The 19,352-nt window shown below is 36.8% G+C and overlaps 1 protein-coding gene across 25 annotated transcripts in view; it reads right to left on the bottom strand.

The window, feature by feature from the left end:
- The window catches only part of ERC2 (ELKS/RAB6-interacting/CAST family member 2), an 895,762-nt gene that overhangs the window by 435,405 nt on the left and 441,005 nt on the right, over positions 1-19,352 (bottom strand). For 20 of the 25 annotated variants that reach the window (XR_004950478.1, XR_004950467.1, XR_004950465.1 and 17 more), the window contains one exon: positions 17,610-17,621. The exons of the other annotated variants lie outside the window; for them this stretch is intronic. Coding sequence is in view for 7 of the 20 variants with exons in the window: in XM_036219345.1 (XP_036075238.1) it covers positions 17,610-17,621 (12 nt within the window). In the remaining 13 variants the exon portion in view is untranslated. The remainder of the gene's footprint in view (positions 1-17,609; positions 17,622-19,352) is intronic. 25 annotated transcript variants of the gene reach the window in all.

Genomic DNA, 19,352 nt, shown 5'->3' with positions numbered 1-19,352 from the left:
CCTGTGCACTGGACAAAGCTGTTGGTAAAAAGGCTCCCATCCCCGTAACCCCAAGCCTCAGGACTCACAAAGCACCATGAAGATAGCACCTATCTAAAGTCTTGGGCTATCTCAGCTCCACAGTTAAAAGCTTAGACCTCAGGAGGCAGTGTAACAGGGTAATTCGGTGCTTATGTAGGTTGTATCTGGGGCTCACATACGACTCTACCTTTACTGGTTGTGCAGCCTCAAGTCTGGGGTCTGATCTAAGTTGTTTTAAAAGCAACGAAGACATAACTTTGGGCATTTCTTATTCACCTGAGTTTGTGGAGCAGGATTTAGCTTTGCTATATAAGTTGTGACAACTCTCAGCCACTTACCAGCCATAAGATATATTTGGGGCAGCTCTTATTCCAACCTACCCTTCCTGTGAATCTAAGCACTTCTATTCTGTCAATTGCTCCTACAGAAGGATCTTCTACTTGATAATGGTTACTCAAACCAAAACAATCACAGAATACTGAGTCAATACGTAGAGCTCCTTCTGCTTTAGGAAGATTCTAAAAAACACAGTGACCTCTCAGACTTCCTCCAGAGCCCACCTGCAGATTTCTGATCCCAGGAAGACCCAACTTCTCTCTCATGCTTCCCTCTTCCTGACCTAGTCTACTTCCTCAAAGACACAATCTTCCTCCACACTAGACTCATGATAGGATCTTTACTTGGAGAAATGTAGGAAAATCCTGAGCATCTACAGTTTTTCATGCCCTTTCTAGTTTCTACTGGATGGTAATGCTTCTGGAGCTCCCAGGGACAGAGTGGTCCAACTTTAAGGAATGTTGTCTTATCTAAATTCCACAGAGAAGCCATGAAAATGCAGGTTCATATGCATGCATGCTATAGGGGGTAGCATTTTATCAGCATCTCTCTAGACTAGGCAATCCACATGTTAAATCCTCATGACCACTTCATGATGTAGGTGTTGTTATCCCCATTATAGACTAGAAAAATGAGGATGAGCAGGTAAGTGACTTGCTTATAGGGCTCTTCCATTTAGAAGGAGGCAGAACTGAGTTCCATCCCAATCTGTTAGACTCCAAAACTCATGTTATTTACTAACCTATCATTGATATTCTTAGATTTACCTCACTTCCTCATTTCTTATCAGAGTTAATTAGAATAATCCTTCCACTAAAACAAAACAAAACAAAACAAAAAAAACTTACACCATTAGTTGGCTGTAAGGTTGTTTTTCTAAAGCTATGTCACCACCACTCCCCATGAGCAGTTCCAAGCATCTTCTCTTATTCTCATTACAAAAAACTCAGCAGATACTCTGTTTCTTACATCAGGAGATACACACACACACATGAATACACATACATATATACATATTAGTTCACACACACAAACTACTTATATTTATTTCACACAAACATAAATATACATGTATATATTCATCTCTCTCTCTCTCTCTCTCTCTCTCTCTCTCTCTCTCTCTCACACACACACACACACACACACACACACACACACACACACACACCCCTAAGCAGTGCCTGTAAGGGCCATCCCTCCTTTAGACAAAGGTTCTATCCATTGTATAAAAGAAACACCACAGGAGACTGAAACTTACCTGAAACTCTGTGAAGACAGATGGACAGACAAGAGAAGCCTGCTCTTATATCCTTCATAAAATATCTAAGGCAACCATTTCCCCAGTAAATGGCTGATGTCTGAGAAAAGACTTAAGTTTTATAAAATTCCTACAGGATAATGACGAATGACTCTATTAAATATAGCTGTAGCGTAACTTAGCAATAAGAAATAATTTAAGTCACATTGTACAGACAGATCTTTCCACATCATTAGGTAATAAGTGATTAAATATTTTTTTTTTACTTCTACAAGAAAAACGCCATCATTATTAATTAAATAACTAAGAAAATATTTAAGATTCAAGATAAAGCAGAATAAAAGGAATTCATTTGCAAAAAGTGGGTGTTTTGCTCTGCTAACAGTATCTCAGCCCCATATTTTTTATTATATGCAGTGATTCTTATTACTTTTAAGCCCATTTGCTAGTATAAGCCCTAAAGTCTTCCTTGTTGTACCTTATAAAATCAGAATTCTTCTTCATTCAAAGAAAAGATCAGAAACAAGAAAGATTTTCCCCTTTCCCAATGGAAGAGGAAAGAGGAAGTCCAGCTATGAGGAAAGAAACATTCTGCTAAAAAATGTGTCAAATTAATACTAAAATTTTGAACTCAGATCCTATGTTGTTTGTATTTTTAATTAATTGATTTTCTTTCCATTTGATCTATTTTTTTAAAAAATATTACATTTAATATGGATCTTCTATAAAACCAGGCTATTTGTTTATATCCTGAATGTAGATGTGAAACAATAAGGAACTGTGGCTTCCCTGGCTGTAGGCATATAATTTCTATATTGTTGTTTGGTGGAAATTGATTAAAGGAAAAATCCTGGCAACACCTGAATACATGATGATTAAAAAATCAGAAGTTTCTCATTGACTGAATTGTTGGGAAGGGACTATTTTATAATACAGATTTACAAATTTCTATGAACTGGAAACATTTCCTGGGCAATTAATCAAGGGGAACTTTTATGTAAAAATACATCTCGATTGAGCTATTCACAAATGATCCCACAAGCTGCAATGACTAATTATAAGTCTCAGAGCAGGGCAGTTTGCTGAAATGCTTTTCTTCAGCCCATTAAAAATACCATGACAACATACAAATTCAGCAAGAAGAATAAACTACAGGAAGTTACAATTATAGGAAGAAATTATTCAAAGTATGTGACCTTTGCACAAAAAGGATGCACGTTTATTTGATACTACAGACTCTCCTCTTTTGCCCCTTTGACGGGCCTGTGTAATTCTCACTAACATTAATGAGAGATATGTGCTAAAAATGAATAGCTGCTAACTCCGGCCATCTGTACATTCCCGGTACAAATAAAATTGAATGTCATCACTACCCTATTGGATTTCTCGGTAATGCTCTTTGCTGATAAGAACTTTGAAAAAAAATGCCAATAGCTTTTTTTCTTTTTCTTAGTTATACAAAGCATGCCCATTCCCCCTGCTACATAAAGGAGTCTATTCTACTCTGAATCCAGGCAGCCACTGAGAGGTAGGGTGAGATAAATCCCTGCTTATCAAGATAACTGTTTCCCCACTCGGTATAAATGGAGACAAAGTATACCCAGACTCGAATGATTAAAATGGCCAAATTCTTAGCAGGTTAACTCATTACTTTTCATCTTTCTCTTGCCAGCCCTGAAAGCTAAGTAGCTGTCTTAACAGCCTGCAGCAATCATTTCCAAACAACTCTTTTGCCCTACGGCTATACTAAAATGAAGTTAATTCATTTTTCCTTTATAAATTACTAGCTGTCAAGAATTTGAGAAGGTCCCAGGCTTTAATGGAGACCTCTGGAAAGAGAGACTATGTGCTGGAGAACCCAAAGAGGTATGCTGGGGAGCCAGAAAAGCTGGAAGATTGGAAAGCCACTGGTTAGGGTTTGAAAAATATATAAATAAATAAATATATATATGGAGAGACTCATGTGACTATTTCCAACCACAGCTAAGTATCTCCTCAGTTAGAACTGGGAACATACAGACAGCATCACAGGGCCATTAAGTTATAACTTCACTTCCGAGCACAATCTAGTTGATCCTACCAAGCCAAACCTTTTCAATGGCCCCTTTATCTACCCTTCTTGGAGAGTGTGTGTTAATTCTCACTTCTAATAACTCAAGGGTCTAATAATCAGGTGGATCCCTTCTTCCTCTCAAGCCGCATAGAAGGCTGTGTTGCTTGGGATCCTCTCTTAGATTTGATCATTAGATCTAGTTTTATGAGACATATGATGACAGAACTGCTAAGGATATTTATTAGCTTGGCTAACAACTAAAGGTAATCACAGCTCTCTGGGGAGGCTTTGTAAATTTCATTTTATGGCACTATAAAATGAGGCCATACCCTGAGCATTTAAATGGCAAATTATTTGGTTGGAAGTGACTCAAATTTTGAAGTTCAGTCATATCAATAGACAAAAGCTAGCTAAGCGAATATTCAAGGTAAAGTCCATTTCAAAGGTAGCCAAGACATCATCAAAAGAGAGTTATCATGTATTTAATATAACTGTGTGTGTTTGTAGGAGTATGTTTGGGGTCATGATTACATTTGAAAAGTTCCTAATATTTGGTAAACTGTTCTTAATCCCACTTCATGGCACCCTCAAAAAAGCAGTGCCAATGTAAAACTGTCAACTGGTAATGTGTTTGTAAGCAACATATTTAATTATAAATATGATAGTACAAATGCACTTATTTTCCCTGAGAGCATAAAGCTATCACCCTTCCAACTTACTGTTAAAATGTCAACTAATGTGTATTGAACAAGATTTTAAAAAATAGAATATAATACATACGAGTGTAAAATTACTAGTACACAAGAGAATATAAGAAATCATACACTTAATAAGGGTCTAGTATCCAGAATATATAAATAATTCTTATAACTCAACAATAAAAAAAATTAAAAAATAGAAAAGGCTCTAAATAGAAATTTCTCCAGAGGAGATATACAGATAGCCAACAATTACATGGAAAGATATTAAACATCACTTGTCATTAAAGAAATGCAAATCAAGAGCACAAAGATACTACTTCATACTATTAGGATGGCTATTCTTCTAACAAAGATTTATGAAGCACTAATCATATGCCAGTTACTGAAAACACAAAAATGAAAAGAAAATTTTCTTTATCATTAAATAGTTCAGTAGAAGGAAGAAGCATGTAGCTGAAAAATCAAAAAATGCTTTTTACAACAATATTAACTAAGATCTGCCTGAACATAAGGTGAAACTACTGTCCTTTGAGAGGAATCAGAGGGTGACATGTGAATTAAGGATAGGTAGGAGTTTTCCATGAAAAGAGGAGGGAGGGGCATAATATATGGGAAGAGTATGCTTAAATGAAGAGGGATGGAAAGGTCTAGAGAGTGTAGGGAATGAGAAAATTGGTGACACAAACATTGGGTGGAAAATGAAGAAGTTTAAGTAAGGGCTTTGTGTGTGTACAGGACTTTAAGATAAGACTTGAAAGGCTCTTGCAGCCAGAATGAACAGAACATCATAAGCCATGCATAGAGTTTGATATTTTGCCCAGAGTATGAGGAGGCAAGAAGGGCTTTAGGACACAGGGTGGTGCCTCACTGATTTTATCTTGAGCGGAGGATGAAGGCAGACTGTGACTCTCTGGAGGCTACTGCAATAGACCAAATGAACCATGGTGACAATAGCAACTAGAATGGGGGAAATAAAATGAGAAAAATAAAATTTGGTGGAATAAACACAGTGAAGCTAAGGGCCACTGGGAGGTTTCTATCTTAGAAACCCAGGTAGATATTTACCAGTTCCAAGACCAAATGCTAAGTACACAGAGTAGTGGAAGGATGAGTAAAGAAAAGGATGATGAACCCAACTTAAACTGCACTGGAAATCAAAGTAGACAATTTCCCTAAACACAATCTTGTCCCCCCTTGCCTTCAGAATCAAAAATAATAATAATAGTTTTTATTATGGGATGTAGGAAAGCATGCACATGTGCTTGCGTCCATGTGTCCCTTTCTCGTGAGATAACCTGCACGGGTTCAAATTCAGATTGACCTTGAGAAGGTTACCCGCTAAGCCACAGTTTGTTTATCTGCCCATTGCAAATTAATACTACCTTCCTTGCAGAGTTGTTGTGAGGATTAAAGAAAATATTGCATATTTTTTTTAGTGTTTTGTATAGAACCTGGACCACAGAAAGTGCTTAGTGAATGGCAGCAAAGTTTTCAAAGAAAGGCACTTAGAATTACCTTTCCTCAAAATTATGTTAATACAGGGTCTTTTGAAAGGTCCTCTGTGCTTTTAAACTTTACAAAACTTAACCGATAGTATGATTTAAAAAAAAAAAACCTACAAATAACACTTAAAATGTAGAGAAGTTGAGAAAAGCTATGTTATTCACTCTACCCTAAATATCTTATTTTTATAAGACTCGACAAAAGTAAAAAAATATGTGAGAGATGAGAAGGTACACCAAACTGACAAACAGCAAATAGCACCCTCCCCAGCAGCTATGAGAACTGAGAAGCCAACACAGATCTTTTCTATCAGGCATACAAATTAAGTCATTAAAGAAGCTTAAAAGTTTAAAGTTTAAAAGTTAAAAAAAAAAAAAAAAAAAAAAAAAAACCTCTGTAGGAGGAAGACCCTGCATTTTGATGGCATGATATCTACCTTTTGACCTAACATAATGATGAGAAAGAAATGATTCCACAGTATGATTACTGCCTGGACAAGGGCACAAGTACATAGGTTTGAATTCTCAGCCTTTGTTATGTGCTGCCAACCCTCCCACTTGTCTCAGACAAGATCAAGGGACATGCAGATATTGTGCTGAAGAGAAGACCATCTTTCTATCAGAGAGCTGTTTGGGGCTGTTTTCTTTTTTTCTTTCTTTTTTTTTTTTTTTTTTTTTTTTTTAAGACAAATCATTATATATCACAACAAAGACCTTCCTTTCTTTTCAACTTTTATGCTGCTAGAATTCTCGGATGACAATGTGTGGGGCCATGAAGAACTGTCTCAAGAATGATTCCTGGAAGAAATAGAAAAACTCTCCTAGAAATACATCTTTTCTCTTGGCTGCTTCCCCAGAATTCCCCATTGGGAACTGTGTCAAGAGGCAGGAGGATGGATGGCCTGAGGTCTTCCCCCATCTTTGTCACTAATGTTTCTTGAAGCATGTCCAGCCAGAGCTGATGACTGAGCCTACAAAGCCACTGCTGCCCACTCAAACTCTCTTTGAAAAAAGGTATTCCATATTTCTATTCAAGAGAGGGTGAAGATTCATACCAGCAGTTCAAAAAAGGCTGCTGTAACTTCCAACACAAATAGGTTCTCAACTTCCATTGTAAGAGGTTTTCACCAACACTTGGAATCCTCTGTATTGAAGAAATAGCTTTCCATCCCCAAAGAAGCACACTAAAGAGTGGTCCCTATGGTATCAGGAGTGCTTGGACCATGCCAACCTATCCTAGAACAAAAATTCTTGCTATGGAATAGGATACAGTGGTTGGTTCTGGGTTCTGGAATCAAAACAGCTTGGTTTGAATCCTGTCCGTTAACTAATAGTTATGTAATAGTGGGCAAGTTACTTACCTTCTCCGAGCCTTGCCGTCCTCATCTCACAAATGGGACTAATAATAGCAACTACCTCTTGGAATTGTTATAAAGGAAATCTGAGATAAACCTTGAAGAATGTTATAGCACCATGCCTAGCACCAAACAAGTACTCATCTAAGTCTTTTCTTATGTCTGCTGCTATAACAACAATAGTAACAACTACAGAGTGCTTGAGCAAACTATCTGCCACCACACTTCTATTTTCTTCCTGCTATTATATCAGGTAGATTTTGTTTGTTTACTTTTTATATTTTCCTGTCTTGCTGACTCTTCTTAAAGCATGGTTTTAGTTTCCAGAAAAAAACTAAAGGATATGTATACAGGCTGCTGATTTTTGTGTTTTGTCTGCTTGTTTTATTAATTATTCTTGCATCTCTTAAATCTGTTCCCTCCTCTTTGGCTCTAGTGCCACTACCTTATTTAAGCACCATTCCTTCTAGGTTGGGCTACCGCCTACCCCTCCAGCACAGAAATGGTATAGAGTCAATCCTTCTAGAGGATATTTCTTACTATGCTCTTCCCAGGCTCAAAAAATTCAAAACCTTTAGCTAAGCGCTCAGAACTTTCCCTGTCTTGGAAAACCTTTATTACTCATTCTTCTCCTTACTTCAGAGCTTGAACTAGAGAACTCTGCCTTCTCTTCTGAGCATGCTGTGTACCTTCTCAACTCTGTTGCCTTTGCTCATATTTCCCATCTAGTTCTACATTTGATAAAATCTTTTCCAGAGGACATACTAATGAATTCATGGAAACTGCCCCAACCCCTACCTCCTCTGAATGTCCATGACATTCATATAGAGTTTGTCACACTTTGCCATGGGTGATGCCTCTTCATCCATTTCCAGATTTCCATTCCAATCTGCCTACTAAACAGGATTACCTAGCTATCCCGAAACATCTGAAACACAGCCTGAAGAAAACTTCTCCATTCTTTGCTCCTGCCATATTTTCCACACAGCTTCCTATATCTTGCAACAGTTAGGCAGGGATCTCAATTACTGAACCCAGGGAAAGCTTTGAAATTAGGCTTCCCAAGAAGAAAAAAAAATTATATTTCTGCTGGGTCTCACAAAGAAAAGTATGGGAAAGTCATCCAGGGTAACAAGGTGACTCTAGACACAGGGTTGTTTTATTGTCTTAAATAGCAAGAGCTGGCTAATCTTCCACCACTTCTGCCCTACTGACTTGGGTCCCCTCTATGTGAGCCTCAATGGCTCACATTCCATTCTGCATGTTTTTTCCATAACTTGTAGCTACTTGTAATTTCTACCTCCTCATAACTTCAGTTCTTTAGAACTCGTGTCATTAATTCATTCTATAAATATTAAGTGTCTACTATTTTACAGGCACTGGGTCCTTTCCAGATGGAAGTCACACTCTAGACTGAAAGACAGACGTTGAACAAGACTTAAGATGGTGCTTCATGTTCTAGTGGGAAGTGACAAGAATTTATAAGAGACAAACCTAACCTGGGCCAGGCTAGCTCTGGTGAAAGGCAAATGAAAGAAGTGACATTTAAACTTCATTTGACCTGGAAAAAAATAATGTGATATCAATACTTCATACCTTACAATAAGATAAATTCCAGATGGTTCAAAGACTAAATGCAAAAAACTGAACCATAAAAATACCAAAAGAAATTACAGGACAATTGTTCTTATACTGTCCTAGTCTGGAAATGGTTTTTAACTATGACGCAAAATTCAGAAGACATAAAAGACTGAATATGTTTGCCTGTATAAAAATAATTTTTAAAAATTTCTGTTTAACAAAAACCATGATTAGTAAAATAAAAAAAAAAAAAGACAAACTGGCAGGTGAGAGTATTTCAAACTCAAATAAAAGACAAATAGATAATTTTCCTAATATATAAAGAGTTTCTACAAATAAAGAGACCAACAAAATATAACTAATTATATGCATACTTAAAGATGCCAATCTTCATCTGTAATTAGACAAAAGCAAATGAAAACTACACTTAAACACCATTATTCCTTTCAAGATTAAAAAAAAGCTTGAAAGCCACACTGCATTGACAGTTAATATGCAAAGAAGTACTCTTACATACTGCTGATAAGACTATAAATGGTTTACTCTCTGTGGAAGGCAACTGGTAAAATCTAGCAACATCAGAAATTTATTGTCCTAGCAATTCTATATTTAGGAATTCATCCTAAATATTCATATACATGTGAAATTAAGTCTATTCAAAGTTATTAACTATAGCAGGAAAAGACTTGAAACAACCTAAAAGTCCTTCAGGGAACTTTTATTCTATGCAGTGGACTGCCTACTGTAAAATGCAATAGTATACAAAAATAAAAAGGAATGGAAAGCTTTTATGTATGGATATGGAAGAATCTCAAAGGTTTTTTATTTTAATAAAAAAGAAAATCAAGATGCAGAACAGTGTGTACTACATTATACGACTTGCATAAATATCATACTATAAATTCTACTGAGTTGCTTCAGCACGTAGTACAGAGCAGACACACAATTACTATTTGGTGAAAGTAAATAAATTAATGAATAAAAGAAATAAACGGATAAAAATACACACTTGTGTATTTGACCTATCCTCTAAACTCAATATTGGGATATTTTATGCATGAATACAAAAGGGCTGTGGCTGACTTCTGAATATCTAGTTCCAGAAAAATCTAAAATATATCCTTATATAAGACAAACATGTATTGAATAAATTAGTTTACAAATAAATATATGTTTGTGTGTGTGTGTATGTATGTGTGTGTGTGTATGTATGTATGTATGTATGTATATATATATATATATATATATATCTGCCTACTAAAGAGATATATATATATCTTTTCAGTAAGCATACGATGAATTTTCTAGGTTCACTTATTCATATCCCTCAAGAAAAAAACATTCAGAAGGATAATGTTGTTTCCCTCAAAATCTCTTCATGGCTTAGAGGAAAAAATTCTAAAGCCTTTATTCTAGCAACTGAGTTTCCTACAATTGGAAAGCAAAGAAGACTGCCTTAACAAGATCATCTCCTATTTGTCTTTTGTATGAACTCATTACTTTTCTCAACTGTTACTCTTGGCACGAAAACTCATCACAAACATAACCATCACCACTTAATGAACATCTTCTATGTGTCAGACTGTGTGCTCCATGCTCAACATGCAACCTGATCACAAGCTCGTGAGGAATGAACTATAACACAATTGTCTCCGTTTTACAAACACAGGGTTAGATTTAAAGACATGTGGTCACGTGTCTAACATGCCGCATCGATGATGTTGTTTTTTAAGATCAATTTCATTTAATGTTCTTATGTGTAATGTTCTGACAACTGATAGCAGTTTCAATAACCTGGATTACAAGTGAAATATTAATATAAAGTAATCATATGTCTAGGATAGATGACACATGTGAAATCTAAGAGCAGTGCTTCTTTATCTGCTCAGGAATCCCTAAAATACCCCTGCTTTGCATATTTAGGTGGCAGAAGAGCACCTACACTCACCAAAGTGATAGGACACCTATGTGCCAATAGCCCAATGAGTGTTTCTCACCAAGGCCCACTCATCACAGGTTATCAGAAGATTCCCGGCTATTCATTATTATAACCAACTCATTTTCTCCACGGTAATTATCTGTGAGCAACATATCGGGCTGTCCTTGGAACCATCAAACTGACATATGATTAAATAACAGAGGGCTCTGAAGTTAAATTTAAAACCACTCTCTTACACTTCAATTCACACATCACATCGAGATCTGTCCAGTCATGGGAATATTCCAGTAGATCAACACCAAAGGTCAGTGAGAGACTATCCTGTTACTTTACATTCTTATCAAAGAAAGGTGGTGCTTATGTACTCAAAAGTTTTTAAAGATATTTTTTTAGGACCTGAAGTAAAATTTTGTAAAGCAATTCTCTGTATGAAATTCTAATCCCACCCCACGGATGTTCACCACTGTGTCTTCACAATTACGTGTGGGATCTCACAAGAAATAATGTATTTCTTCAACACATTGAGAATCACACACTTTTCAACTTTAATTGAAAAAGTTACTGTAAAGCATAAGTTATTGTACACTCTATATACCAATAAGAATAGTGCTTATAGTAACAATGTCAGTGATTAGGAAAAAAAAAAAACTGGAAGAGAAGGTCAATGGGCAAGCTAGAGTTAAAACATAAGTCTTACTGCTCTTGGACTGAGAAGGGCGCAAGAGAGGTTCTTCAAGGGGAATTTGTTTCCATTCCCCACCCAACCGACTCCACAGTTTCTAGAATTAAAGTTTTTCTACAAAAATAATTCTACACAACTCACTTTATTTTTGCAGGAGCTGTAAATTAGCAAAAACGACGTTTTTCCATCCCCAGTAGACTAGTTGCACCCAAAGCAAAATCATCCATTTTCTGCCTTTTTATTCTATTTTTTACCCATATAGTAGTCATTGAATTTAGAGTAAAATAAAGAAGAGTGGCAAATATTAAAATCATCAGAATTCTTTACAAAGAAAATCTCTAAAGCCTTTGTTAAATATATCAACAACATAGCATTTTCTTCAGAGAAACATACACAGTATCCACTCATTTTTAAACAGGTCCCCAAAATGTAGGCTTCGCAAAACGATGACATTATGCAGTGTGAACATTCCACACACCTTTACCCAATACAGAAGAAAGTCCCAGTCACTAGCTGGATAGGTTTTCCTACAACCTGAGCTGGTATTGTGGATAATGAAGTGATAGAATTCACATTTCATAAGAAAAGCCATATAAAGGAAATAAGATATTATTTTTCTAGAAAGTGATTTATAATAATACTGAGAAACTATTTTTTTTAAAATTCCTTCCCCTTCTCAACATTTACAGAAAAGGCTAACATATCTTGAGAGATTTACTATTTGCTGATATTCATCCATATGGTAGTACCAACCAAAACCCAGGAGTAAGGGAGAGATAGAAAGGAGGAAAATGGTTTTGAAAAACTACAAATGAATGATTAATTATACCAACTTGATGCCTTTTATTCTGGAACCAGGACTTATTAGGCCTACCTGAAACTCTCTCTCATTTTGTTGTTATTCTTTTATCGCTGTCATTGTTTTAACAGATTTGCAAGTTGAGAATGGTTTTATTCATCTTCAAGAAACGTCAGAAACTTACTACACTCCAAAACATTCAGCTACAATGCAAATTGTATTCTTTCTATCTTCATAATCATTCTAGAGGGTACAGATAGAGCGCCAGAGCAGCAACTCAAGTAAAAGCTAAAAAAGTAAAAATAATACAGAGCATAAAGCCCTAGTTCTACAAATTGGAGCTGCCTCAGCAAAACATTAGCCATGGCAAGTTCCACCAAGGCCAGGTCAGAAAGGTGCAAGAACCAATCCCTGGCTACACCTCAAAGGTTCAAAACCATTTCTAAATATAGAACCCACTTTATGTTTGCAGAAGCTGTAAATCAGGGAAAACAACTTTTTTCCATCCCCAATAAAATATTTGCACCCAAAGCAAAATCAACTGATTTCTGGCTTTTTACCAGTTCTGCATGGGCATAAAATTTTCTGACACTTCACCAGAAATGTCAGCATTAGTATAAGGCAGCTTTAGAGAGGGAAATGATTGTCTGACCTATGGATAACCCCTTCAACCCCAACAGGAAGAGAAGTTTTAAAAAACACCTGAAACCCAGTTTTTCCAGTTATTAGTACAAATGGGATGAACTATTTTTCTTAGTGGCCAAATCCTTCCTTATAGGAAATGTTGGTCTTTGAATTCAGTGAGGGGAGGGGCTATGTCTATTTTACTGCTATAACCCGACATCCAACACCGACCCTTGCATGGAGAAGGGATTTCAATGAATAGCCAAGAAAGGAGGGGAGAAGAAAGAGGGAAGGAAGGAGACAGAGAAGAAAGATTGAAGGAGGAAACAAAGGAGGAAAGGATAGAAATAAGGGAAGCAGGAAGGGAGAGAGAGGAAAGGAAGAAGAGGAAGGAGGGAGGGAGGGAGAAAATGGGATAACTTCAGAAGGAAATCTTTTCCCTTCTTTTATTGGTGTTTTTACTTTTCTTGAACTTTCAAGCATTCATCTTGATAGAAAACCAATCATATCTTTTCTTAAGGCTTCCTGTTGAAGCTGAATATGATATTCAGTGAAGTCAACTCTGCCTCCAGGAAGAGCCCACCAGCAAATCTATGTGGGGATCGAGGAAAGGGTGGGAGGTAGCACCTTTCTTCAACGGTCATTTATTTAACAACATTCAGGAGTATGACTGCTACCTCCAGTATGTGGCAGAACACTGCATCAAGCTAGAGACCTATCCAATGCGCAGAGGTCCGCTGTTTACTAGGAGACACGGTGTACTAATTAATTGTCCTAATTTGAGATATGACAGAACCAGGAAAAGGGATCAGATAAAGCTCTGAGGATATCGAGGAGTAGGAAAACTGCTTTGCCTGAGAGGATTCAGGGAAGGCTGGGTGGAAGCAGTGACACCTTAACTGGCCCTAGAGTGGCAGGATTTGCACACAAGAAACCAGACCAGCTCAGACGGGGGTGGGGGGGGGGGTGGGGGATGAGTCTCACAGTGTTTCCTCAAAATTCTTCACAGAATATATTCTATGAACACCATATTTGGGAAACTGTGGACTGAACACAACTGCACAGGTTTCCCTACTGCAGGCCTTCTCGGAAACTACTATGCAACCAGAGCTGAAGTGGCAAAAGAATCAATCTGTAAATCAGAAAAAATTGGCTTTTTGGGGAAAAACCCAACACCTTCACTTACCTAAAAGTTCACTTAACTTTTAGGAACTCCAGTTTCCTCTTCTCATACAGTTGTTATAAGAAATAAATGCTACATAAAAATTGATTAATTCAGCACTGGTACTTAATACTCATTGTTATTACTGCTGCTGATACTTCTGCTATTTCTATTAGTAGTAGCATCGACGTGCACCATGAATATAGAGGAAGAAGGAAGAAGGAAGAAGGAAAGAAGAGGAAGAAGAGGAAGGAAGAAGAAGGAAGAAGAAGGAAGAAGAAGGAAGAAGAAGGAAGAAGAAGGAAGAAGAAGGAAGAAGAAGGAAGAAGAAGGAAGAAGAAGAAGAAGAAGGTAATATGCGGCATTTCTAAAACAGTTTGGTCCATTTTTCATCAGCTTTTTTTGGAAATGCCAAGCCGGCATGTAGTGCTTAGCCTAGCACCCAGTAGGTGCTCACTCTGTATTTGTATAGGTAATGGGGACGAGAACAGACCATACAAAAAGCAAATTGCAGGGCTGCAAGGGGATGCTCTGGGCAAAATGTTTTTCATTACATCTTTGGGCAACAGGTCTCTGAGGTCCAGGAGGACTGACTTCATCTTTTGCTAGAAGAAGGAGGGATGGAGAGCACAGTGCTCACCTTTGGGGGAACATCACAAAGAGTTTATTTTGGTAGAAGTGCTTGTAGTGACTCTAACAATGAGCTCATGCCTGCTGCCAGGTGCCAGCCATTAGCTCGAGCCTGCCTGCCAGGGAAATATACCAGGCTCATCACCAATACCCCTCCATCAAACTTGTACAGAGAATATCCCAGAATACATGTTCCCAAGACAACTCCTTCCTCTATAAGATGAGCTACTGAGGAACAAACAAGAAAGCAGCTGATCCAGGATCCAAAGCAAATTGGAGGATGAGAGAGCCCAGGAGAGGCCTGGGCCTTCTTGTTTTACTTGGTTGATTCTCTGACAGGATTTCAAACTGATTCCCAAAGGATACTTTTTCTCATTTTTTTGTCAATTGCTATATACATTTATCTAGATAACCTCAGTTGTTATAAGTCACACACTGATCTCACAAACAGTTCTTATAAATGAGCAAATTTCACATAAACTCTCCCCCTGAGTGCAATTCAGGGACCCTGTTTAAACCTATCCAGTTTCCTATTGGTTTGCATATAAAGAGATTCTTGACAGAAGTGGAGTTTTCTGGAGTGAGAACCTAAACAGGTTTAGAATATGATATTTGCATTTACCAAACGCAATACTTAACATCTGTCCACCTGAATTTAAGCACAAGAGTCTGCGGAGAATTTGAAAAGGAAATGAGGCCATTTTTTAAAAAAGTAGTTGGAAGAATTTCCCATGGAGTCCACAACACATAAAAAAGGCCTAAGTGTTAGTGAAGTTTTTAAACTTCAGATTGAATAGTAGGAAAGTGGCAGGCAGATGAAAACCTTCTATGGTAAGAAAGACCAAACATTATTTTTTAAAATGTGTGATAAATGTACATATACACATATATAGGTATATGTATGTGTGCACATACAAATATCTGTATCTCAATTGTGAACCATATAAAGAAAATACATGGGCTAGAGATCCTATATTCCATCCAATTGTTACATTTCATTTTATTTTAACTGGTAAACCCAGAAGTGGTTGGGAAAAAAGCATAGTTAACTCTGGAAACTTGTCAAAGCTCAAGAAAGCTTCCATGACTCTAAAGACTTTTTTTGTTTCCAGAATAGCAGGACTGCCCAATTCCTCCCACACTAAAAATATAACTAGAGAGTGTGTACAGGATTATATACTTTTCTCCATCATGTTCATTTGAGACGGCAGGTTAAATGATATGGAAATGATCTGAATCTTGATTTGACCACTACCAACAATCAATCACCCAGCTATACTCGGCCTGTACATTTTATCAACTCATTCAAACTCGGTCCCTTACCTCCAGCATCTCCCAGCCCTAACCCTGCATCCTGTCTTGAGAGTCAGAGTTTGTGTTCATTTACCATAAAATAGGAAAAAGCAAAATACTGCACAATAGAGTTCCTGGCACATAAAAGACACAGCAGAGTGCCTATGGATAACATCTGAAGGCCCAGGTTGGGAGCCTGAGGTGTTAGAGCAAAACAGGTTCCCAGTCAAGGGCTTTAATTTCAACAGGTGCAAATTAGAAGTAGCAAAGGGAAGGCAAAAAGAGAAAGAAAACAAAAACAGCCAAGTAAGTATAAAAGCTCAAAGCTTCATGAGCAGATCCAAAACTTGAAGAAAGGTTTGGATGCCACGTGGCCAAGTCCTTCCTCTCCCAAATTATGATGTCTGTTTCTATACACAGAGGCACCAGAAAGTGAATAGTCATTAGGTTTTTGGTGAGAGTAGTTTTAAAGGGCCATGCTTTTAATTTCTGTTTAAGTCTCTCTTTAGAGAACCAGCTTCCCTCCACGTGACGAACTTTAAGGCAGTTACCGTGAGACACCCCACGTAGTATGTGAGAATAGCAGAAAAGGGGTTTTATTTTCAAGGACTAAGAGATATGGGGGTTGGGAATGGGTGGTGGGACAAGACTGGTGAGTGTGCAGGAAGCCTCATTTTAAAATTATTTGGGGCTGGTGTAAATTACTTGGGTCTGGTGGTTTAGGTGATAAATGGTGAATACAACAAAGATGTACAAACCCTGAATAAAGAGGAGAAAATAATATAGCTTGCCTCTCAAAAGAGCAACTATATTGGCTTCCAATTTAATTTGAGTCTTTTTTTAAGTCTGGATACCCCAAATCATATAATGATTATCTTTTAGTAAACTCATTGAATGATAAAGAAATCACTAGCTCAACATATTATTGAAAAGAGAATTAAAGGAGAACCCATTATTGACCTGGGTCTTCTGTTTTAGAGGAATCAAAACTGGGATGCATTTTCTAACAAAATGTCCATTATTAGGGTGTGCGTTGTCAATACCAAGTCTACTTTTACATTTGATTACACATGCTATGCCCTAAGTAATTAAAGTATGTCTTATGGCTAATAAAAGTGAATTAAAAAGTTAAAAACCAAAACAATGACAGGAAATAACATGTGTGTACAATATGTTACTAAAACATGATAATGTTCAAAAGTGACTTTACAAAAAGTATTATAAATCTTTCAAAACACAGTGATTTATTAAGCGAAAAGTCTAAATGGTTTGCACTATTAAATTTAGCTTTTAAATTGCTGTGTCATGGGCAAATCTTTTGTTCTCCAAGTTAAATTTCATATCCTGTGTTTTGTTTTCCCACTGTTCCATGTTTTATCATCATGCGGTCAAATTTGGAAATTTCCCAATGATTTCTCTTACTGATTTTATAATCCAGGAATAGAATGTATCAAATAATCCAACAGTGATTTATTTCCATCTTCTTCTTTGCTTTTTCCTGCCTATATAGTCTTCTCATAAAATAAACCTTCCCCAAGCATAGAATGAAATTAAAAAGAAAAAAAAATGTGATGGCCAGAGGAAAACCATTTCAGAAATGTGTTTGTTAAACAAGTGCAAGCAATAAATTGAGCTTAAGAGGGAAAGGCAGAAGAAAAACTGAAAGTACTGACCTGAGAGTCAAGCTGATTGGAGCAAGGGTGAAAGCAGCAATTTGGAGACAAGCAGAAAGAAAAAGGGATAGCAAAAGAGAATAAAAGGAAGGAAACGCATTAGTTTTAAACATATAGCCACCGATGTTATATTAGCAGGTTTCATAACCAAATGAAAGATAGTAAAGCAACTTTTATCTGATATTACCCCAAAAAGTCCTGGGCACACACCATAAAGCTATTATATTAAGTATTACACATAAGACACCTGGTATCTGCTCTCCTACACAGAATCACAAGCATTGATGTGAACCAGAGGTGGGCTCTGGCAACTCAGTGGCAGAATGAGCCCTTTCCTGGAGGTATAGTTATAAAGTTCCTATCTGTGTGCATTTAAAATTTTATTATTTAATAAACTGAAATGGAAATTACTAAGGTATTACAGCTGGTGGTAAGCACTGATGTCAGAAAGATTTTATTTGAACCAGTAAGTTGGATGGTTATATCCTATGAGATATTTTCCCCTCATCCTTAAAAACCAAAAAGAGCTAAGCAATTTGGCTCTCTGTTCAAAGATTTTCATTTTAGATGTGCACAGAGTACTGCACCTTGCAATAATCAAAGACACAATGAGGAGGGCTTCCGGTGAGGTGCCACCTGCCTAATAGCCTCCCAAGAAAGCACAGAGTAACTTCCAAAGCTGAGAGTAATTTTTTTGGTTGTCAAAATGAGAATCATACTTCATCACTGAAAATATCCAGATGTTTGATAACTTATTTGTACATAAACATTTAACATGCCCTTCTAATCAGTCAAAATGATAAAGTCTCTAATGTCAAGCAAAAATTAAAGGAAAAAAAAAATCATTGTCCCCTTCAGGCCACAACATGAGTACACAGTAGACATTCATTTTGTTAGCCTATAAAATGCCATTTGCAAAAATCAGATAAGCAAATACTTTCCCAGGTAGCTATCTACTCAGTGAGATCCCATCATTCTATACTGTTAAAAAGTAGTTGTAAGCATTTCACACGGAAAGAAAAAACAGAACAAATCCTCAGGAGAAAGTTTAAGCAAGGATATTTCTAACAAAAACAGCATTGACTATAATGATAAAAATCAAAGAAAAATTTCAAGATTAAACACATAGTGAAAGCATTTATCCAATAATGCCTCATAACTGAAATCCCTCTGCAGAGTTTTTCCGGATCATGGATATACAGCTGATCAAAAATAAGAGTTAGGCCAGGCCATGGTCATTGCCGGAACTCAGTGATGCTGACCCCAGCTGCTGTTTCAAATCCTTCTGGATCAGAGGTATAGCAATCTGAGGTTCAAGGGCACGCTTTAGGGAATCCTAAACTAAATTAGCAAGCAAACATTTAATGTTTAGTGGCCTTTTCCAAAGGTTCCTAGTTTTCACCAAATTCTGAAAGAATCTATGATTACTATGTCCTTCCCCAAAAGGGTGCTAAGGATGGTATAAAACAATGTTACTTGTTTTATAGAAACTCCTTCAAATATATTAACAAACATAAGTGAAAATAATTTAGCAAGAAAGTTTATATCAAAACAAAGTATCAAGTTTCTTCCATGTAACATAAAGCTTCTAAAACATAATATCATAATTTTTAAAAATAAAACTTAAGTTTACATTTTGTGAAAGACTTTTGAAAGGCATCAAAGAAATGATGTCAGCACATTATTAAACAAATTCAGAAGGAAAAATAATAGCCTGATTCTCAAGGCGCTTTTAGGCCTCTA

The sequence above is a fragment of the Rousettus aegyptiacus genome, unplaced genomic scaffold, assembly GCF_014176215.1.
Source record: "Rousettus aegyptiacus isolate mRouAeg1 unplaced genomic scaffold, mRouAeg1.p scaffold_m13_p_4, whole genome shotgun sequence".
NCBI classification, from domain to species: Eukaryota; Metazoa; Chordata; class Mammalia; order Chiroptera; family Pteropodidae; genus Rousettus; species Rousettus aegyptiacus.
Note: the sequence above shows the minus strand (reverse complement) of the source record. Positions and strands in the feature narration are given on the sequence as shown.